General features: G+C 28.1%; 1 protein-coding gene across 15 annotated transcripts in view; it reads left to right on the top strand.

Annotated features, from left to right (window-relative positions):
- Positions 1–23,954, top strand: part of LOC122499658 (transcription factor 12) — a 231,710-nt gene that overhangs the window by 87,162 nt on the left and 120,594 nt on the right. For 2 of the 15 annotated variants that reach the window (XM_043608132.1, XM_043608131.1), the window contains exon 1: positions 20,494–21,437. The exons of the other annotated variants lie outside the window; for them this stretch is intronic. In XM_043608132.1, coding sequence (XP_043464067.1) covers positions 21,255–21,437 — 183 coding nt within the window. In that variant the 5' untranslated portion in view covers positions 20,494–21,254. Of the gene's footprint in view, positions 1–20,493; positions 21,438–23,954 lie in introns of those variants that run through there. 15 annotated transcript variants of the gene reach the window in all.

Raw genomic sequence — 23,954 nt, 5'->3', positions numbered from 1 at the left:
CCTAACAACGACTTTATAGCGAACCTTTATTCGCCACAATTTGCTACTTCTCGAAAACTGTTTTCGAGAAGTGCGCACCCCACTTAGCTGTTGAGGCACAATATAATGTTATGCTGATTATTATTTTTTATTTATGTTATTATTATTAATATTTTATTTCTGTCTTCTTTGCAGATATTGCAATGAAGGACCTTGAAAACCTTTGTTTGTTTGAACAACCATCAGCTTGTTACAAAACCAGAAAATAATAATTTAAATTAATTAAATTGATTAGGACGAAAATATTGATATTAGCAAAAAATGAGAATAATAAGACCTCAGAAACAAGAGAAGTAGAGAGAGAGAGAAGAGGAAGGTTGAGAATTCACGATGCACATCTTTCCCAATACGGTGTCCTCCTTTCGTTTCCATTTTAGGATACTTGTCTCGTGCACGTTCTTCTGCTGTAGTTGTTGTTTGTTGTTGTGCACATACACTTTAGTAAACCTCATGCGTGTTGACTTGTATCTCAAAGTATTGGTGTAGAGTCTGCTACTCGATGTTCCCGATACTTGCAGCAAAACGAATGATCAAGATTCGTTAAAACGATCTATATTTGGACGCATCGATCGGCATTATATATATGTATAGATAGAAGCACACACACACACATACTCAACAATTCTATATAGACGCGTGTAATACCGCGCTTTTCGATTAAGGCTAATCGAGAATAATCTAAACGCGTCCCCATCGGTAGTATTCCTTTCGGAACATTGGAATTGTTTCCTCGTAATCACATCGGAAAAATATAAATAATGCAAAGGCCAACTGGAAATTGGAATCGGGTTAGAATGTCCTCTACTCTGGCTAGAGAGAACAAAATAAAGCACCCGAGGTCGAGATTGAGAGAGAAGGAGAGAGATGTATATCTGTATTATGTATATAAAAAGGGATCATCGTCATTTTCCTATTCTGGAAATTCAATTAATAAACGTAAGTTTCTTCCTTACAGACAGTTAATGATATCTAATAATTTTTTTGTTATAATAAAGCAGGATAACCAATTTGAAGTTATCCTGTTGTAATGTAAAGTTAATTTAAAGATTTTGTGCTAAACTAAAATTTTCAAGATGATACCATTATACCGTTCATGAAACCGTTCATAACTACTTCCAATCTTTTGCCAAACTGTTAAGAGCCATCATGGCAATCAGTTCTACTAATTAGTAGACAGCTTCAGAATTTGAAAAATAAGCAAAAAGTGTCTTTCAAACTAAAAAAAAAAATTAGTAAAAAAGTAGCTATCAAAAAAATAAACTTGACGACCAAAAGGAACTGGTTTTAGACCCTTCACAAAACTGACAAGAATTACATATTCTATATTTTATTTTCCTGACTTTTTCCTAATTTTGAGAAAAAATATTTACTTCTTTCTTTTTCTATTTATAAATTGAATTACTGCAACGAATTTTATTAATTATTATTTATTTATTTTTATTTTTCGTTAAACAAATAATAAACAAAATTTTGTCTTAAAAAACGTTAAGTCACTTTTTGTTTTGTCTAAAAATAGCAGAAAGAGAAAAAATAAACTTACCTCATAAGATAAATTACATTAAAATCGTTGGTCCTTTAAGACTTTGTATTTACATTGTACACCCCGAATGGTTTAACGACAGCAACTAACGCTGCGACCACATCCAGTTTCGTTTCAAGTTCAAAGTTAAAGTGGAAGTTATCGTTGCACTAGAGAATAATTTTCCACATAATTTCGAAATTCTATTATAAACACAAGAGGCGAATTCACACAAAAGCAAAAATTGTAATTAATTAAATATTCAGTGAAAATCAAAACATTTCAACGTTTAAAAATAACCTAAAAATTTATGTCAAATCACTATTTATTTAACAGAAATCAAACATTAATTAAAAATTATTAATATTATTATTATTTTTACTATTTCTATTATTATTATTATTATTATTATTACTATTTTTATTATTTTCTTATTATTATTCTTTTTATTATTATTATTATTATTACTATTTTTATTATTTTCTTACTATTATTCTTTTTATTATTATTATTATTACTATTTTTATTATTTTCTTATTATTATTCTTTTAACAATTTTTTTTATTTTTCGTTTATTTTATTAATTAATAATCGCCCAAACTCTGAATTTAATTCAAAGCAGTGTCGTAACTGAAATCGCGCAGTAATTGATGCATTCACCCTATGCAGTAATTAATAATTCTTCAGTTGTATATTTTTTATACAATATAAGTAACTTTTTTTTACTAATATTTTCTTTATTTTTAGGGGGAAAAAGAAATTAGAAGAAAAGTAGAGGCGAAAATTGTTATTTGGGGGGGGGGTTAAGAAATACTTAAAATAAAAACATTTTCCCGTTCGGTCTCACAAAAATAAAAACCTTTTTTAATTTTTATTTGTATTCTTTTTGGTGAGACCAAAAGGAAAAAAAAAATTTCAAGTATGAAAATATTTTTATTTAAAATTTTTCTTATATTTATTTGAAAAAGAGAAAAATAAAGTAAGCCAAATAAAGCGTTTAAATACTCAAGGAGAGAGAGAAAGAGAGAGAGAGAGATCCTAAAGTAAAGATTAAAACGTTTCCTTGCCGTTGAATATAATCGCTGTGTGATTCCCTTTCCTGTTGAGCTTATACTTACGCCAGTGGGGTAGTATCGCCCCCCCCTCCCTCTTCTTTCCCTTTCATACCCCCCGCACACCCCTTAACACTGTCACCCCACACCTCACCGCTCTCTCTGCAGTTAATGTGTTCCAGGGTAGAAACCGACCTCCCCCTCCTCCTCCTCTCAGTCTCAATTCCCCTCTCTACCCTCCTTGCCCCCCCCCCCTCTCCCCCACCACCGCCCATTTTGGGAGCTCTCTTCGCTTAGCCGTCGTTTTGCTTCCCCCTCGTTGTACTCGACGAGAGCTACGTTTCTCTCTCGAACGATCCCCCAAATGCGCTATATACCCATATAACGGATCTCGGTTTGTGCCCACACACACACTTTGCTTTCCTTTGTGTGAATTTGTGTGTGTGTGTGTTTCATTCCTTCTCGAGTCGCGTCTCTTTGTTTTAGAAATTAGAACTGAATTAGCGAATCCACCCTCACTGTGTATTAACTATTAGCTTTTTGTTGAATCGCGTACTAACTTATATAAACCTTGGGAGAATTACAAAAAGGAGTCACAAAAAAAAGGATTCTTTTGTTTTCACTGTGTGGTTATTTATATTTAGATTTTGCAGCTAAATTTGGGAATTTTGACCTAAAATTTGCGGGTGGAATTTATGACCAAAATCACCAAATTACTACGAATTGTCATTGGGGTCAATAGGACGAAATTATCATTTGACCTAATTGACAATCCGTTCAATTTGCTTTTGACCCAATTGACAATCCGCTCAATTTGCTTTTGTGACCAAATTGGCATTTTAGATAATTGACAATCCACTTAATTTACATTTAACCAAATTGTCATTTTATACCTAATTGCCAATTCGTTCAATTTGCTTTTGACCAAATTGTCATTTGACCCAATTGATAATCCGCTCAATTTGCTTTTGTGACCAAATTGGCATTTTAGCTCATTGACAATCCGCTCAATTTGCATTTAACCAAATTGTCATTTAACTTAATGAAAATCCGCTCAATTTGCTTTTGACCAAATTGTCATTTTACCTAATTGACAATTCGTTCAATTTGCTTTTGACCAAATTGTCATTTGACCCAATTGACAATCCGCTCAATTTGCTTTTGTGACCAAATTGGCATTTTAGCTCATTGACAATCCGCTCAATTTGGATTTGACTAAATTGTCATTTTACCTAATTGACAATTCGTTCAATCTGCATTTAACCAAATTGTCATTTGACCCAATTGACAATCCGCTGAATTTGCTTTTGACCAAATTGTCATTTGACGAAATTGATCATCCACTCAATTTGCATTTGGCAAATTATGGAAATCCACTGAATTTGCTTTTCACCAAATTGTGGAAAACTACTGAATTTGGATTTGACTAAATTGTCATTTGACCTAATTGACAATTTGGTCAAATGACAATTTATGTAATTTCTGTTCTTTGTTGAATGACAATTTTAAATGTGGGTATAATTATAAGTGAAATGTCATTCAGGTCAAATTACAATTTGGGTGAAATTTCAACTTGGTCAAATGTCATTTCAAGTTGAGGTCAATTAAGTCAAATGATAATTTGGGAAAATTTTTTTAATTTTAATATTGTGAAATGAAATTTCAAGTTGAGGTCAAGTATGTCAAATACCAATCAGGTGAAATGACAATTCGGTCAAATTACAATATTCGACTTAGGTCACTTAGGTCAAATAGCAATTCGGTCAATTGGCACTTTAATTAAGTAACAATTAGATAAAATAACAATTCCATTTAATGATAATTTTGTTAAATGTCAATTTGGACTGATGACAATTTGAGGAAATTTTAATTTGACCAAATGACAATTTGAGGATATTTTAATTTGGCCAAGTGACAATTCGAGTTAAGGTCAATTAGGTCAATTGTCATTCAGATGAAGTGACAATTTATTGAAATTTCAATTCGGTCAAATTACAGTATTTGAGTTAGGTCACTTAGGTCAAATGGAAATTCACGTAAATAACAATTCGATGAAATTTCAATTTGGTCAAAGGACAGTTCGAATTAGGTCAAAGGACAATTCCCTTTTGAAAAATTTAGATCTTATTAAATTTATTTTCGTCTTGTCTCTTTTAACTGTTGACCTAAAATTTTAAGATTATATTCATCGCACGACATGTGTAATTTTATCAAAATTGGAAATACTAGGGTCATTTTTTTGTAGGATATAAAAAATGAAAGATAGGAAGATATTTGGGTATTTATTGAAAGCTCTGTTTGTATTTTCTTCTTCCTTTTTCTTAAACAGATCATTTCTGGACAAAGGAGTTCTTCTTTCTTCTCACACTAAATACTTCATCTCTTTGACTTTCATGATGAATGTTTTTTTTTCTTCTCTCCACAGAGAATTCTCTTGGAAAGTTGATTTTTAAAATTACATGATATATTTCTTTTATACTCGCATTTTAACTTAAATTTCTCATAATTTAAAAATTATTGTTATTTTATATTGAAATTATATTCCATTGAAATGCTAATTATTGATGAAGTCTTTTTGTGTGTGTGTGTGTTATCGAGGGGAAATTTTTGAAGAGAAAAATAAATATTCTATAGCATTGTTGAATGTTTGAGGAGTATAAGAAAATTTATTAAAATTATTCACTTTAATTATTTATTTAATGCAGTTCGTGTCCGACAGTAAGTTTTTGTATCGAAATACTATGAAACATAATTTAAATTATTATTTTTTTCATTATGATTTTCATTATTCATTATTTAATTATTTATTATTATTAATTATTGTCCAAACTTTTTTGTCAATTGGCAATTTTCATTAAAAATTTTACAAAATTTTTTAATCAATTAAAGAATATTTGACAATTGGCAATTTTTATTTAAAAGTTTTAGAACATTTTTTAGTCTATTGCCAATTGTGAAAATTTATTCGCCAATTGGCAGTTGTCATTAAAAAATTTACTAATTGTCAATTGACAATGATTTCTTATAAATTTCTATTTAAAAGTTTGTTAATTTTCAAACAATTGCCAATTGTGAAAATTCATTCGTCAATTGGCAATTGTCATTTAAAAAGTTACTAATTGTCCATAATTAATTGTCAACTGTCAATGATTTCTTACCAATTTCCATATTTAAAAATTGGTTTATTTTCCAATCAATTGTTAAAGAATTTTTTCTTTTTGTTGTTAAAGAATATTTGATATTCAGCAATTTTTATTTAAAAGTTTAGAAAATATTAAATCAGTTGTCAATTGTGAAAATTTATTTATCAATTGGCAATGTCCATAATTAATTGCCAATTGCCAATGCTTTCTTACCAATTTCCGGATTTTTCCAAACAATTGCTAATTGTTAAAGAATATTTGACATTTGGCAATTTTTATATAAAAGTTTAGAAAACTTTTTAATCAATTGCCAATTGTGAAAATTCATTTGTCAATTAGCAATTGTCATTTAAAAATTTACTAATTGTCAATTGGCAATGATTTCTTACCAATTTCCGCATTTAAATGTTGGTTCATTTTCCAATAAATTGCTAATTGTTTAAAGAATATTTGACATTTGGCAATTCTTATTTAAAAAGTTTACAAAATTTTTTTAATCAACTGCCAATTGCGAAAAACATTCTGCAAATTGATAATTTTTTACAATGGCATTTTTGTATAAAAGAAAAAATTCTATAAACAAAAATTACGAAGTTAAATAACAAAGTGAATATAAAATCCAAAATGTGTTTTCAATTGCACTATAAATATAATAAAAAGATTAAAAATATCTATAACTAAAATCATAAAAAAAGTTCTCTAAGCTCCCTCTCTCTCTCTCGTTTTGAATATAATAACACAGAGATAAAGTATAGCGATATAGTGACAATTCTTGTTGTCATTTATGACGATCGATTATCATAGAATACAATATGAATAACGCGCGGTGCAAGTAAAGAAAACGGGAAACAATGAAATGAGGAAAAAAAATGGGGAGAAAAATATGTATATCGAGAGCGTCAACTGTTTCGTCATTTGGACAATAATTTACAGATAATTAAGTAACCTCGCTCAGCCAACTGTGTAAACTGATTGTGAGTGCTTTCAGGTATATATATATACATACTATATTCCCTCACACAAATGGGGTACACATTGTACCTTTAGCATCATCAGTCGTGTATTCTTCAGTGTATTTTCCCGATACATCCGAAATGAAAGAAAGGAAATGTGTATAAAAAAGAGAAGAAAAAAAATATATATAGAGTATACCGTCGCGGCTACGTGTGGAGAAGTTGGAGGCTAAATGAAAATAAGAGATACGAGGGAATAAGTCGATGACCTGGGAGAATGATTCTTTGTCGCTATCGAAATTTTAAGATGAGGTGGACAAATATTTAGAGTAATTTATTGTTTTTTATCTTTTTTGTTTTTATTATTCGTGGACAATTTAAGCGAATTGACCAATTTCCACTTAATTAAAGTGTCTTTAGACCGAATTGTTACTTGAAGTGTCAATTGACCTAATTGACAATTTCTCGATGTATTAATTAATCGAATTGTCACATAATTACAGCGTGAATTGACCAATTTCCAAATAAATAAAGTCCCTTTTGACCTAATTGAAATTAATTGAATCGTATTTTCAACCGTATCGTAAATTGAAGTGTCATTTGACCTAATTGCCAATTAATGGAAATGTCATTTGACCTAATTTCCACTAATTGTAGTGTCAATTGACCAATTTCCACTTGATTAAAGTGTCTTTTGACCGAATTGTTAATTGAAGTGTCAATTGACCTAATTGACAATTTCTCGATGTATTAATTAATCGAATTTCTATTTAATTGCAGTGTCAATTGACCAATTTCCACTTAATTAAAGTGTCTTTAGACCGCATCGTAAATTCAAGTGTCATTTGACCTAATTTCCAATTAATTGAAATGTCATTTGACCTAATTTCCACTCAATTTAATTATCTGTTCAACCGAATCGTTAATTAAAAATGTCATTTGACCGAATTGCCACTATTTGTAGTGTCAATTGACCAATTTCCACTTAATTAAAGTGTCTTTAGACCGAATTGTCAATTGCAGTGTCAATTGACCTAATTGACAATTTCTCGATGTATTAATTAATCGAATTGTCACATAACTACAGTGTGAATTGACCAATTTCCAAATAAATAAAGTTCTTTTTGACCCAATTGAAATTAATTGAATCGTCTTTTCAACCGCATCGTAAATTCAAGTGTCATTTGACCTAATTGCCACTTAATTACATTGTCAATTGACCCAATACCACTTAAATGAAGTGTTATTTGACCTAAATGAAATTAATTGAAATGCCTTTTGACGAAATCGTCAATTGAAATGACATTTGACCTAAGTGACACTTACTCGATATGTCAATTGATCTAATTGTTATTAATTTCACTGTCAATTGACCAATTTCTACATAAATGAAGTGTCATTTGACCAAACTGACACTTGTTTGTTGCGTCAATTGACCCAATACCACTTAAATGAAGTGTCTTTCGACCTAAATGAAATTAATTGAAATGGCTTTAGACGTAATTGAGAATTGAAGTGACATTTGACCTAATTGACACTTAGTTCCTGTGTCAATTGATAAATTTTTATTTAAATGATGTGTCAATAGACCTAGTTGAAATGGCTTTTGACCTAATTGAATTTAATTGAAATGCCTTTTGACGGAATCGTCAATTAAAGTGTCATTTGACTTAATTGATACTGAATTGAAATGTCAATTGACCAATTTCCACTTAAATGATGTGTGTTTTGACCTAATTGAAATGCCTTTTGACGAAACTGTCAATTCAAGTGTCATTTGACCTAATTGACACTTGATTGCTGTGTAAATTCGAAAATTTTTATTTAAATGAAGTGTCTTTTGACCTAATTGAAATGAATTGAAATGCCATTTGACAAAGTTGACAATTGAAGTGACATTTGACCTATTTGGCACTTAATTGAAGTGTCAATTGACCAATTTCTACCTAATTGAAGTGTCTTTCGACGGAATCGCCAAGTAAAGTGTCAATTGACCTAATTTTTACTTACTTAAAGTGTCATTTGACCTAATTACCACTTAATTGAAGTGTCTTTTGACCGAATTGTCAATTGAAGTGCCATTTGACCTAATTTTCACTTACTTTAAGTGTAATTTGACCTAATTACCACTTAATTGAAGTGTCATTTGACCTAATTACTACTTAATTGAAGTGTCTTTTGACCTAATTGTTACTTACTTTAAGTGTAATTTGACCTAATTACCACTTAATTGAAGTGTCTTTTTGACCAAATTGACAATTAAAATATCAATTGACCTAATTTTTTTTTAAAATGGCTTTATTTAAAAAATAATCAAAGGTTTTATTTTGAAAAGTCACCTTGATGAAAATATAATATTCGAAAAAGCAGACAATAATTTGACCAAAAATGATACAAAAAGTTGAATATTAGGGTTGAGAATGTACCCGGATGGGGATTTGGGTTCAATTGTAAAGTCATCTCGTCGTTTTCGAAGGACAAGCGGGAGAGCCATTTGCCTGTCGCAGCTTGGCAAGTAAATCACTCGAAATCGTGAAATTCGCTGGTCTCTCTCTTTCTCTCTCTCGGAGTCATCGATCATAACGCACAGAGAATACAAAATTTTCATCTCTCGAAAATGCACTCTTCCCCCACCCCTCTCTCATATATTTAGAACTATAACCAATCTACCTGTCAACTCACTCGAAATCAGTGAACTGGCGATTTTTTTTTTTTTTTGGTTATATGGCCTCTTGCAAAGCAGGTAGCCAAACACTATACTGGCGATTTTGAGTAGAGAGAGAGAGAGAATTAGAAAAAGGGGGTAAAACGACAAAGAGAGAAAAAAGAAGGGGGGGGGGAAGAAGGAGTGAGAGAAAAAAGGGAAAACGAGAGAGAGAGAGAGAGAAAAAGAGAGGGGAAGAGAGACAGTAAAAAGGACCAAAATGTACCGACTAGTGTGGCAAGGTGTCGTTGGTCGTCCTTTAAAAATAAAAACGTGATTTTCTTCAATTGAAGTTGGCGTCTCGAGTGAGGGAACGCAACAAGAAGAGAAAGAAAAAGAGGGTCGTGTCTCACAATTTACAACCGACGACGGTCATATTAAATACAACCAGCAACTACCCAACAGGCAGTCCGGGAATTCCCATTCAAATGATTATTGAAAAGATCCCCTCCTGCAATAAAACCATCAAAATTTGCGGTCGATATTTAAATTTATCCCAAAAGGGCGTTAAAATAATTACTTTCAAAAATTAATATTATTTACATCCTCTTATTATACAACGAGTCCGATTACTTTTCTCCCACATTTTTTTCTTCTTTTCTAACGAGAAAAAATTAATTTTACCACGATGCTGTAACTAAAAAAAAAATTTTTGATATAAAAGCTGTTAAATATAATAGCTTTGAATAATTTCATTTTTGAAACATTTTATATTTCATAATTATATTCAAAAATGCGACTTAGAATGATTAATTACAGAACTTGTAACTGCAACTTTTGCAGAATGTATTATTTTCAAAAAATTTAGTTTAAAATCGATTGAAATTCAATTATTTAAAAAAAATGTAAAATTCAATTATTTGTGGAACTTGTAACAGTAAATTTTCCAGAATTAATTATTTTCAAAAAATTGAATTAAAATCCAGCAAAAATTCAATTATTTTAAAAAATTTCAATTCAAAACGTTGTGAAAATCAATTATTTTTTTTACAAAAATAAGATTTAAAATCTGTTGAAATTGAATTAATAATTCAAAAATTTAAATTCAAAACCTGAAAATCAATTATTTTCAAAAGTAGAATTTACAAATCTGTTTGAATTCAATTATTTCCAAAAAATTGAATTAAAAGTCAGCAAAAATTCAATTATTATTTTAAATAATTAAGATTCAAAACCTTGTGAAAATCAATTAATACAAAAATTCCAATCTTATTTTCAAAATTTCCAACTCAAAAATTGTTGAAATGAATTTAAAAATTTAAATTTAAAATTTTGTGAAAATCAATTGTTTTTAATAATACAATTATTTAAAACCGATTGATATTCAATTAATACAAAAATTTCAATTCAAAACCTTGTGAAAATCAATTTTTTTAAAAATGCAATTTGAAACTATAGTTAAAGTTTAATTATTTACAAAAATTTAAATTCAAAACCTTATGAAATTTAATTACTTAAAAAAAACCATTTAAAACTTGTTGAAATTTAATTATTTAAGAAAAAATTTCAATGATAAAAATTAATTAATTAATTATTTTCCCGTTGACATTCAATTATTTTGAAACATTTCAATTCAATCTTTGTGAAAATAAATAAATTTATTAAAAATAGCATTTAAAACTTGTAAAATCTAATTATTTAAAAAATTTCAATTATTACCGCTTGTGAAAATCAATTATTTTTATGAAATAAAATTTTCAACCTGTCAAATTCATTTATTTAGAAAAATTTCAATTCAAAACCTTGTGAAAATCAATTATTTTTTGTAAAATAAAATTCTCAACCTGTTAAATTCGATTATTTTTTAAAATTTGAATTCAAATCCTTGTGAAAATCAATTAATTTCAAAACTACAATTTAAAACCTGTTGAATTTAATTATTTTCAAAAATTTAATACAAAACCTTGTTAAAGTCAATTATGTTATAAAAAAGTACCAATTATTCAATTATTTTCAAAAAATTTAAATGCAAAACTTTATGAAAATAAAAGCATTTTCAAAGTGTTAAATTCAATTATTTTTTAAAATTTTAATGCAAAACTTTGTAAAAATTAATTATTTTTATAATTATACTATTTAAAACCCGTTGATATTCAATTATTTAAAAAAATTACAATTCAATCTTTGTGAATATAAATAAATTTTTTAAGTTTTATAATTTTTGTTTGTTTATAAAAATTCGAATACTAAGTATTTTCTTTTCCTTTTGTTTCAGGTGAGTTAAACAACATATGTTTCTTGTCGAGTTTATTTCGTAAGTAAATATATAATATTAATTAATAATTAATTTTTTTTTATTATATTTTATTTAATATTTTATTTTTTTTATTTTATATTTTATTTTATATTTTCATATTGTACAGTAAGTAAAAGAATTTGAAACAGTCAAATTTTTATTGAATCTAAAATATAATTTACCAAGAACCTGCAAAAGGGTCTAAGAGAGAAAAAGAGAAAAAGAGTAAAAGTTTTTAAAGATAAAAGAAATTTAAAGGTAAAAGGAAAATTAAAAAAAAAACTGGACGTTAGTTATATAAGAGAACTTGGAGTGTAATGCGGCCCTGATGAATACAAGTACTTACTGGTTAGACTCTCCAGGGAATATGTTCGCCTCAGGTACTGTCCGTTAACTGTACATTGCTGGTGCCCCATTGTACCCCTGTTTTTATGGTGCTTTCCCCATCTGAGAAAGTGCGACGCTTTTAATTATTTTACAAGCACCCCGCTAAATCTTAGTCGGTGTTTTTACACTTGACCAACTTCGTATCGCTTTTATTTCTTCAAAAAAAAAAAAAAATTGAAAAAGGAAAAACATCTGTTCCTCACATACTCACGCGGTTCGACAACTTGAATATAACTTAATAAACACTGCAATTATAAAGAGGGCGTCAACATTTTTTTTTCCCTAGAGAAAAAAATAAGTAACTTAAGATTAAAAAAAATTATAAAAATATTAAAATTCAAAATTCACTACTGACCTACAGTATTAAATTAAAAAAATTAGTTTCGGCGTAGCCGCTAGACCGCGAATTTGACAGGGAATTTTTTCAGACCCGGGAAAAACCGAGAAAACCGGGAAATGACAGTGAATTTTTATCTTGACCAGGATTTTGGAAATATTTTTTTTCAAAACAAAATTATTTTGTGAGAAAAAATAGAAATAATTATTTTAAGACTTATTAATTATATTTCTTTAACAAAAAATATTGAATGATCTTCTATAAAATCGTTTTATTTTGTCAGGTAATTTTATCAAAAGTACAGAGGAGGAATATTCAATTTCGACGAATTTATAAGAAAATTATGAATTTTGTTGGCCAGCAACTTAACAGACTTAAGAAAAGAAAATATTAAATTTAATTTTAAATTCTTTCTATTTCTAACAATAATTGAAAAAAAATACAATTTTAAATAAATTCGTCGAAAAAATTTCGCATCCTATAAAATAGTGAAAAATAAATCAATTTATGAATTGAAATCTTGAAAATAATTGAATATGAACGGGTTTTAAATTGTATTTTTTTTTAATAATTTATTTTCCCGAGGTTTTGAATTGAAATTTTTGAAAATAATTGTAGTTTCACTAGATTCAAATTGCATTTAAAACAAATTGATTTTCACAAGGTTTTGAATTGAAATTTTTGAATATAATTAAATTTCAACAGTTTTTAAATTGAAAATAATAAATAATTCATTTTCACAAGGTTTTAGATTGGAATTTTTGAAAATAATTGAATTCAACAGGTTTTGAATATATTGTAAAATTAAAAATAATTGATTTTCTCAAGGTTTTGAATTGAAATTTTTAAAAATAATTGAATTTTAAAATAATTGATTTTTACAAGGTTTTGAATTGAAATTTTTGTATAATAATTGAATTTAAACAGGTTTTAAATTGTATTTTGAAGAATAATTGATTTTTAGAAAATTTTGTATTGAACAGGTTTTGAATTGGAATTTTTTAAAATAATTGAATTTCAATAGGTTTTAAATGGTATGTTTTGTGTAAAGAATTGACATTGATAAGGTTTCGAATTGAAATTATTAAAAGTAAATGAATTTCAATAGGTTTTAAATTGTATATTTGAAGATAATTGATATTTACAAAGTTTAGAATTGAAATTTTTGTAATAATTGAATTTCAACAGGGTTTTTAATTGTATTTTTAAAAATAATTGTTTTTCATAAGGTTTTAAATTAAAATTTTTATAATAATTGAATTTTAACAGGTTATTAATGATATTTTTTAAAAGATAATTTATGTTCTCAAGGTTTTAAATTGAAATTTTTAAAAATAATTGAATATAAACGGTGTTTAAATTGTATCTGTTTTAAATAATTGATTTTCACGAGGTTTTGAATTGAAATTTTTTAAATATAAATTAATTCAACATAGGCTTTCCAGTTGAATTTTAAAATAATTGATTTTCACAAGCGGTTTTGAATTGAAAATTTTTAAAAATAATTGAATTCCAGCAGGTTTTTAATTGTATTTCAAAAATTATTGTTTTTAATAAGGTTTTGAATTAAAATCTTTATAAATAATTGAATTTTAACAGGTTTTTAATGATATTTTTTAAATAATAATTTATTTTCACAAGCTTTTAAATTAAATTTTTTGAAAATTATTGATTATCAACGGGTTGTAAATGGTATTTTTAAAAAAAAATAATTGTTTTTAACAAAGTCTTGAATTGAAATTTTTACGTAATTTGCATATTTACGTAATTTACGTATTTACGTAATTTACTTGTTTTATCTTACTGCCCCCTCCTAGTTACTCATAAAATAAGAGAAATTATTAGCAAAGATGATGATGATGATGATGATGATGATGATGATGATGATAGTGATGTATTTTTATTTTAGAAATGAGGTGACTTAATTGAGGATATAAATTGTCAATGAAAGCCTTTTGTTTGGCACGCGACGTATATATCCGTTTGCCATATCCGGATTTTACGTTGTCCCCGCTAGGAGAAATGGAGCTCGCCTGGCACGCCAAGTGGGTTAGATTGGGTTAGGTTAGGTAATTATAAACCCTCGACAGAGTGCGACGCTAAAATAACTCTTCAGTTTTCCTAGTGAAAATATTCCTTGGAACAGGTCAACAAGCCAACATAACCTCAAAATTTTAGTTGCAATCCGCAGGTCAACAGTCAATTCACACATCAACTCGGAATTTACGTCAAAAGTCAAAATTACGTTAGATTACGTTATATTTCGTAATATTACGCTATATTACGTTATATTACGCTACATTACGTTATAACACGTTATATTACGTTATAACACGTTATATTACGTAACATCACGTATCGTTTTATTACGTTGCGCAACATTACGTTTTGAATCATTACGCTTCGTTATATATTACGTAATGTTACGTAAAGTATTTACGTAACATTACGTTTTGTGCTATTACGCTTCGTAACGTTACTTTTTGTATACGTTACGTTACGTTTTGTACCATTATTCTTTGTACCATTGGGTTATATTACGTTTTGTTACGTTACGTTTCTTAGCAATACGTTTCGTAACATTACGTTACAATACGTTTTGTTATGTTACGTTTCACACCATTAGGTTAGGTTACGTTAAATTACGTTACATTACGTTGGGTTATGTTACGTTTCTCACCATTAGGTTAGGTTACGTTAAATTACGTTACATTACGTTGCGTTTCTTGATAAATCCTTGAAAATATATAATATATAGAGTTAAACTTAAAATATAACGACTTGTGAGATAATGTTTCTCTCCTCACATATGTGAGGAGAAGAAAAAAATAAAATTTTTGCTCTGCCAAAGGAATTCCCTTGGTGTAGAAGAGAGTTGGTATAACAAGCGTGGAGGGCAGTCCCTAGACATTAGCATTAGCATTTTTGAACTTACACGAATTCTTCTCGCACTATTCTTCGTGTTACGTCCTTTTTCTCCTCTTTTATAGTGCACTCCTACTGCCCTTGAATTTTCTACGCTTCCTGCCGTATTGAAGTCGAAAACCTACTCCAATTTTTACTCGTCAACCAAATAGTTTTATTTTTTCAATATTTTTTCCTTATTTATTTACTAATATTTAGTAATTTTCTACTACTAATTAGTTATTTTTTTTTAGTAATTTTCTACTACTAATTAATAAAAAATTAATATTCCACTATTAATTAGTTACTTATTTATACTAATAATTAGTAATTTTCTACTACTAATTATTTATTGACTAATAATTAGTCATTTCCTACTACTAATTAGTAATTTTCTACTACCAATTAATTACTAATAATTAGTAATTTTCCACTATTAATTAGTTATTTATTTACTGATAATTAGTAATTTTCTACTATTAATTACTTATTTATTTACTAATAATTAGTAATTTTCTACTACTAATAGTTACTTATTTACTAATAATTATTTATTTTTTACTGCTAATTATTTACTAATAATTAGTAATTTTCTACTACTAATTAGTTAGTTATTGACTAATAATTAGTAATTTTCTACTACTAATTAGTTAGTTATTTACTAATAATTAGTAATTTTCTACTACTAATTAGTTAGTTATTGACTAATAATTAGTAATTTTCTACTACTAATTAGTTAGTTATTGACTAATAATTAGTAATTTTCTACTACTAATTAGTTAGTTATTGACTAATAATTAGTAATTTTCTACTACTAATTAATTATTTATTTACTAATAATTAGTAATTTTCAACAAATAATTTGTTGTTCCCTATTAATAATCAGTTACTTTTTACTAACAATTAGTCATTTATTTACTAATAGTTAGTATTTTTTGTTACTTATAATTTCTTTTTTTTTTTTTAATAATAGTTATTATTTTTTTAAATCAGTAATTAATTAATTTCTATTAATAATTTATTTTTTTTTGTTTTGTATATTTTTTGAAAATTAATTTGTCTGGAAAAAAAAATATTTTTATCAACAAAGTGGAAAATTTAAAGAATAGGAAAAAATTGAGATTTAAAAAAGAAAAATATATATGTGTGTGAAATTAGGGAGAAATATCAAAAACTGTAAATTGAGTTCTCGACACAAGAAAACACATCCGGCGGACCCGGCAGTCTCGTCTGCAGAGTGGTGAAGTGGTCCACACACTTTTTCTCGTTTCCTGTCCCCCTGGAGCTCTTGACAGTGTTGCCAAACCGTTCATAATATGAGTTTTCCTCCTCTTCAGAAAAGTCTTTTTCACCCCGACTCTAATATAGCACTTTTCTCCGTTTCCTTGTATACATTTATATATTTTTTCAAGTTTATGGGGTTCTTGGATTTAAAAATTCCCTTCTCTCCCCAAGCTTTCCTATTTATCTGGCTATTTAAAAATTTAAAAGGAAAAAATTTCTTTATTTTTGTAACACTAATTTTATTTTTTTTTGTAGTGTGTTAATAGTTTGGCAGGTAGTCAAAAAAAAAAATTACTACTTGATTTTCTGGTGGTACTAATTTCACTTTTGACTAGAGTAAAAAAGTGAAATAAAATGTTTTTTATTTTTAGTCAAAAATAAAATAGGAAAAATTCAAAATAGAATTAATTTTGAGTGTTACTATTTTCGACTGCAAGTAATTTTGTCTAATTACTATTTTTTAGTACAAGTAATTTTGACTATTACTATTTTTGACTACAAGTAATTTTAACTATTATTATTTTTGACTACAAATAATTTTGACTATTACTTTTTTTGACTGCAATTAATTTTGACTATTACTATTTTTTACTACCATTTATTTTGACTATATAATTTTCAATATTAAAAAAATAATTATAGTAAAACGAATAACTGTAGTAAAAAATAATTCAAATAATGGAATTATTGTAGTTAAAAATAATTGTAGTCAAAAATATTTTTAGTAAAAACAATTTATTGCTGCCGGAAATAATTCTAGTAAGAAATAATTATAGTAAATGGAATAATTGTTGTAAAAAGTAATTGTAATGAAAAATAATTCTAGTTAAAAGAATTTTAGTCAGAAATAATTGTAGTAAAAAAATTATAGTAAAAATAATTTTATTAAAAAAATTATAGTAAAAATAATTGTAGTAAAAAATAATTATAGTAAAAGCAATTGTAGTAAAAAATAATTGTAGTCAAAAATAATTGTAGTAGAAAATAATTATAATAAAAACAATTGCAGTAAAAAATAATTGTATAGTCAAAATTATTTCTAGTAAAAGCAATTTATTTTTATTAAAAATAATTGTAGTAAAAGCATTGGAGTTAAAAATAATTGTAGTCAAAAATATTTCATAGTAAAAACAATTTATTTCAGTCAAAAGTAATTGTAGTCAAAATTAATTCTAATAAAAAAAAATTCTACTCACAAATATTTGCAATAGAAAATTTTTATTTTTATGAAATCTAATTAAAATTATTTATTTAATATTATATTATTTTTTTCCCTCTCCTCCCAAAAAAATCAGTAAAAACTAATGTAAATATAAAGTAACAAAGAAGAAAAAAGTATTATCTTGTTTTTTTAGCGTCAATATTGTTTTATATGTTCACCTATTTGTTTTTCGAGATTTTGTTTTTTTTTTACTGTTTGACTATTTCCCTGTTATACGGAAGTTGGTCGGTTGCGATAATCTTCCAGTTGCTCGTAGGTACATAACTACAATATAATAGGAGTAAAATTGTAGCCGCATTACGTTTGCATTTACGACTTTGTTGCCACTATGGTTCTGCGCACGAGACTCAGTTGAACGCCCCATGATTTTTTTTTCTTTTCTCTCTCTCTCTCTCTCTCTCTCTCTTTCAAACGCAACAGTTCCATTACTGGAGATTTACACACATACATGTGTTCATACGCATCGATATATTTCCGTTTCTTCAATTATCTCTTGGTGGGGAAAAAAAACTTCTTTTTTTAATCTCGAAATTACTCCAGAAGATTATTAATCACTTTTTTTTCATTTATTTATTTTTTTTAATTGAATTTTAAAACAATGAAAAAATGGGGGACTAACTCTACTATGTTATAACTCTGTATTTTCTCTAAAACATCGATAATTGTTTCGTAAAAAATTATAGAAATTTTTTTTTTTTTTTTTCATTTACATATTTTTTTTTGAAAATTAAATTTTAAAATTATGAAAAAATTGGGGATTAACTCTACTATGTTATAACTCTGTATTTTCTCTAAAACACTGACAATTGTTTCGTAAAAAATTCTGGAAATTTTTTTTTTTTTCATTTACATATTTTTTTTTGAAAATTAAATTTTAAAACTAAGAAAAAAATGGGGATTAACACTTCTATATTACAACTCTGTATTTTCTCTAAAACACTGACAATTGTTTCGTAAAAAATTCTGGAAAAATTAATTTTTTTTCTTCATTTTTTCATTTATACATTTTTTCTTTAAAATTAAATTTTAAAACTATGAAAAAATGGTTGGATAACTCTTCTGTAGTTTACCTCTGTATTTTCTCTAATACACTGACAATTGTTTCGTAAAGAATTCTGTAAAAATTCTTTTTTTTTTTTTATTTTTTAAAGTAGAAATTAATTTTTTTTATTAAATTATATAATTTTTGTTTAATATTTTGACACCTTTTGTAGTAATCACCCTTTTTTTCCTTCTTTTCCTGTTCTCTTTCTTTCTTTTTCAATTTTTTTTTTTTTGTAAAGGAAAAAACAGACTCTCAATAAGCTGAAAACTAAAAGGCTTACAAATGGCTCTACCTGCTCTTTTCTTATGGTTTCTTGGCTTTTAACACTAAAAATTCTTTTGCGGTCTACAATTCATAATACGAGAAAATCTATCCTATTTCACTATTGTACGGTTTTTTTTTTGTTTGCCAGAAGTGTTATGGATTCAAAAAAGGAAAATATATTCTAGACCCATGGCATTTTTCTTATTCATCGGTGAAAAAAAGAAAAAAAAAACCTTCGATGATGATAATGATGATGAAGATTGTGAAAGATTTTTTCTTTTGTTTTAAAGAGATAAATGCCAAAAGCAGCACTTTAGCTTTTTTTCTTATCGATGAAGAATAGCAGTTTAACAAATTTAGAGCATTTACAAAATTTTTTAATTTTTTTTTTTTTTTTTTAATGAATTGACAATTGTTTTGTAAAAAATTCTGAGACAATTTAAATAAATTTTTTTTTTGTTTATAGAATAGTAAAAACATTAATTATAGTTAAGAAAATTATTTTTGAAAGATTTGTTTAAAAATTAAATTTGCTTTTACAAAATTAAACCAAAAACATTCAATTAAGTTGAAAATAATACAAACATAACCTTAAAAACAATTTACTTCTAAGGTTAGGTACTTTTCTTCGATGTGTATCACAAATAATCTAGTAAATTTGAACTTAAATTTTAATTATTTATAAGGGGCTGTCTATAAATCACGTAAAACATTTAGGGGGAGGGGGGTGGGGGGTCAGCAAAATCTTACGAACAATAGAAAAAATTTGTTGCGTTTTTTAAAATATGGCGGTAACAGTGGTCAAAAATTGAAAAAAAAAATTTTTCCTTCTTCTATGTCAATTTTGGCAGTAAGTTTCACTTTTTTTTTTTTTTTTTTTTCGAGTGATTCAAATCCCTTAATTGTACACTTTTTTTCTCTTCTCTCGGAAGCCCTTAATTAAAGGCTTTATCCCTCAAGTTGGCGAGTATGTAGGGTCGAGCGCGAAAGTCCGCCCCCGTTTTCCTCGCCGGGTTTTTGACTCAACAAGTGGGCTAATGTTTTCCGCACGCACAGTAGAAAGAGAAGAAGAAGAAGAAGAAAGAAGAGAAGAGAAGAAGAAGCGCACCTCCGAGGCAAAAACGGGCCCCTTTGAACATTAGGGGTTGCTTCCTGCGAGAATTTTCCCTCTCTCTGTCTTTCTCTCTTTTTGTCTCTCTCTTTTTTTCTCTCTCTTTCGCTCTCTCTCTCTCTCTTTTTTCTTTCTCTTTCTCTCTCTCTCTCTCTCGCTTTGTCGACGGCGGATAGAACCTAGGGCCACTGAAGAGAGGTGAAGAGAAAGCGAGTCGAACTTCTCTTCCCCTGGTCCCCCCACCACTGTAATAGTGGTGGGGAGGGGCGCAGGCTTTCCCCTCGCGGAGCGTCAGTCGCGTCGCGTTCATCGAGTGAGTAGGATTTCGTTGTGTCCCCAACACCGCAATAAATTCACATTCACGACCCGGTTATTTTATTTATTTTTTTTTTTATACTAAAAACACTCTTTTCCCTCCCCCCTCCCGTTAATTCCCTATTTCTAGTTGTTTTTCGCCAACTTCCCTCAAAAAGTGATAACTTCCAATCCCCCACCTAGTGATTTTGCTTCCATTCGACGAATTTTTATTTTAAAATTCCCTATTTTTGAAAACAACTTTTTTAGTTCTCTTTATGGAAAAAAAATAGTGAAGTGTTGTGTAAAGAAAAAAAATTCTCTAGTGATTTCAGTGGTGCCTAGTGATATCAAAAAAGAAAAGATAATCTTAAGTGTTGAGAAAAGAAAAAATTTGTATGTTATTTCGTCGTTACCCACGCGGTTTTTCGAGGGGCTAAAAATAAACGGTCGCTTCCGCCGCAAAGGCAAACAAATACAACAAGAAAAGAAGAAGAAGAAGTAGTTTCCTTGGGAATTTTTTTTTTTTTTGTGTTCTTCACGAGAAATTTTGAAAAAAAAGAAGAAACTAGACGATCCGTCGGACGAACGGAGGTCGTTAGACGACAATGAAAAGCATGATTGGCGGAATTTGACCCTAGTGGATTTTTTTTTTTTTTACTTTTTTTTTTTTAGTTTTTGGAAAAGAAATAAAAAAAATTGATTCTATATTGGATTTTAAATAGTCAAATTTTTCTTTAATGAAATTCGTCAACAAAAGATGCAATCAAACACGATTCTTCGTGAAGTTGGTAACACTGAGAAGCTTATGAACAACAATAATCTTAATAATAATGGATCGCCCGGCGCTGACATAATGTTTCAAATGGAAGACGACGGACTCACGCAACTCGGAAGCGTGTTCCAGTCCGCATATCAATCAATCGTTGGAGGTGGTCCTCAGGTATTTAAATGCACATCAATCCTTTTTGATATAGTTTGATTCGGGGAAAAAAAATTTTTTTGGCAAAATTCGAAGGTCATTTTTAGGTTAAGTTAACACTTTTTTTCACCTTTTTAATTTTCTGTTTGGAAAACAATAATATAAAAAGGTCTTGTTATTGTAGACGGACCTTAAAAGTAGTTTTGGAAATGGTCCCATTGTGCATTGGCCTTAATAGCTAAAAATTTCAAAAAATAGCTATATTCCCCTAAAAGGGAATTTTTTTATTGCAGTGTGGCCTTAAAAGTGAAAATTTTGGAAAATTGTGCATTGACCTTAAGGTTGACATTCAGTCGAAAACGTGTTTTCATTAAGTACATGGAACACGTGACTACTGAATAAAATTACCATAAAGATCTTCTTATTGTAGACGGACCTTAAAAATGATTGTTTTGGAAATCGAGCCATTGTGCATTGGCCTTAATAGCGTAAATTTCAAAAAATAGCTACGATTCTAGGTTTCCTCTAAAAGAGGGAGTTTGCCTCTTATTGTAGAATGGCCTTAACAGTTGAAATTTCGGAAATAATTTCCATTGCACCATGGGCTTTAGGTTATCTTTTTCTGTCAAAAACATGTTTCGATGAAGCACACGGAACACGTGACTACTGAATAACATGACCTGAAAGGCCTTTAATTGTAAACAGACCTTAAAACTGAATGGTTTTGGAAATTATCCCCTTTTATTGTGCATCGGCATTAACAGTAAAAATCTTGAATTTAGTTACGTTTCCCTACGAGCTAAAAAGTGAAAATGGAAATAGTTCGACCTTTTGGAATTTTTTCGCTTTATTGACGATTGGCCTTAACATTGGAAACTTTGGAATTAGTTTTCTTTCATTGTTCATTGGCCCTAATGACGAATTTTTTGGAAATAGTTGCGATTTATCGTACATTGACCTTGAGTCGATTAAATTTCAGGAAACTAGGAATTCTTACGTTTTATTGTCCAGTGGCCTTAACAGTCGAAACTTTGGAATTAGTTTTGTTTTATACTGGCCTTAATATGGAAATTTTTTAAAAATAGTTGCGATTTATCGTCCAATGACCCCAAAAGTGTAAACTTTAAAAAATTCTTGCTATCAACGATTTAATAGTGAAAACTTCAGAATTCGTTACGTTCTATTGTAAATTGAGCTTAACAAGGAAATTTTTAGAAATAGTTCAGATTTATCGCCTTAAGGTTATGATATTCAGTGGTCACGTGTCGATTATAGTCGATTGACCAAAATAGTGAAAACTGGAAATGGTTGCATTTTATTGTAAACTGGGCTTAAGAGTCGAAATTTCGAAAATAGGTGCTGATTAACGATCTGCCTTAATAGTAGAAAATTCGGAAAAAGTTACCTTTCAATGTCGATTGATCCAAACTAAAAGTGGAAACTTTAGAATTCCTTCCTTTTTATTGTAAACTGACCTTAAAAGTGAAAAGATCGGAAATAGTTGTCTATTCAGGGTTGCTACAGAACCTGGAAAACCTGGAAAAGTCAGGGATTTTTTAAAAATGTTCTGGAATACCTGGAAAAGTCATGGAAATTTAAAAACAGACTTCTGTAGCAACCCTGCTATTGTAAACTGGCCTTAATAGTGAAATTTTTGAAAAATAGGAATGAAACAACGGAATAAAATATACTTTGTGGAAAAATTAACTATGGGCGAGAAAAATTCAAGGGTTAAAAGTGTAAAATTTGTAACTGTTGTTAAAAATACTTTAACTCCCTATGGAGGGGGTTAAAGTTACATATGGAAAATAATTGCAGGAAAGTTTTCCTGAAATGCGGAACTGTTCCGCAAAAATCCGTAACTAATGTGGTCATCTTCAGGTCCGGTGATAAACCTTAAACGGTTATTTAGGTTCAAATGACCTCGAATACATTTTCTTTTTTGTTCTTAATTCTTAAGCTCGTAAATCAAATACGACAGTGAACGTTTGCAATTTTATTACTACGGTATTAGTATCATTAGTAGTGTTCGTAGTTGTGATAACGTAAAGTAGTGTGACAGAAATCTCATTTTTTTTTTTTTTTTTATATATATTCTGTATTTTATGGAAAATTGTAACAATTTCTTTATTTACATGATAAACGGAGCCTTAAGAGTAAATTTAATTATAAAAAAAATAGGTGACAAGCTACTACTAATTTTTTTTTTTTTAAATATTCATCATTCAATGGAAAATGATAAAAATGTATGGAAAGAAGTAACCAATTTTTTTTGAGAAATATTCAGCATTTAATGGAAAATTAAAAATTGTATGAAAAGAAGTAAAAAATATTTTTTTTAAATATTAAAGATTTAATGAAAAATGAGAAAAATGTATGGAAGGAAGTAAAAAAAATTATTTTTTTTTGAGAAATATTTAGCATTTAATGGAAAATGAAAAAAAAATGTATGCAAAGAAGTAAAACAATGAAAATTTATGGATAAAATAAAAAATATTTATTAAAAAAAAAAAAAAAAAAAAAAAATTCGACATAGTT

This window comes from Leptopilina heterotoma, unplaced genomic scaffold (genome assembly GCF_015476425.1).
Source record: "Leptopilina heterotoma isolate Lh14 unplaced genomic scaffold, ASM1547642v1 Lhet_17, whole genome shotgun sequence".
Classification (NCBI taxonomy): domain Eukaryota; kingdom Metazoa; phylum Arthropoda; class Insecta; order Hymenoptera; family Figitidae; genus Leptopilina; species Leptopilina heterotoma.
Note: the sequence above shows the minus strand (reverse complement) of the source record. Positions and strands in the feature narration are given on the sequence as shown.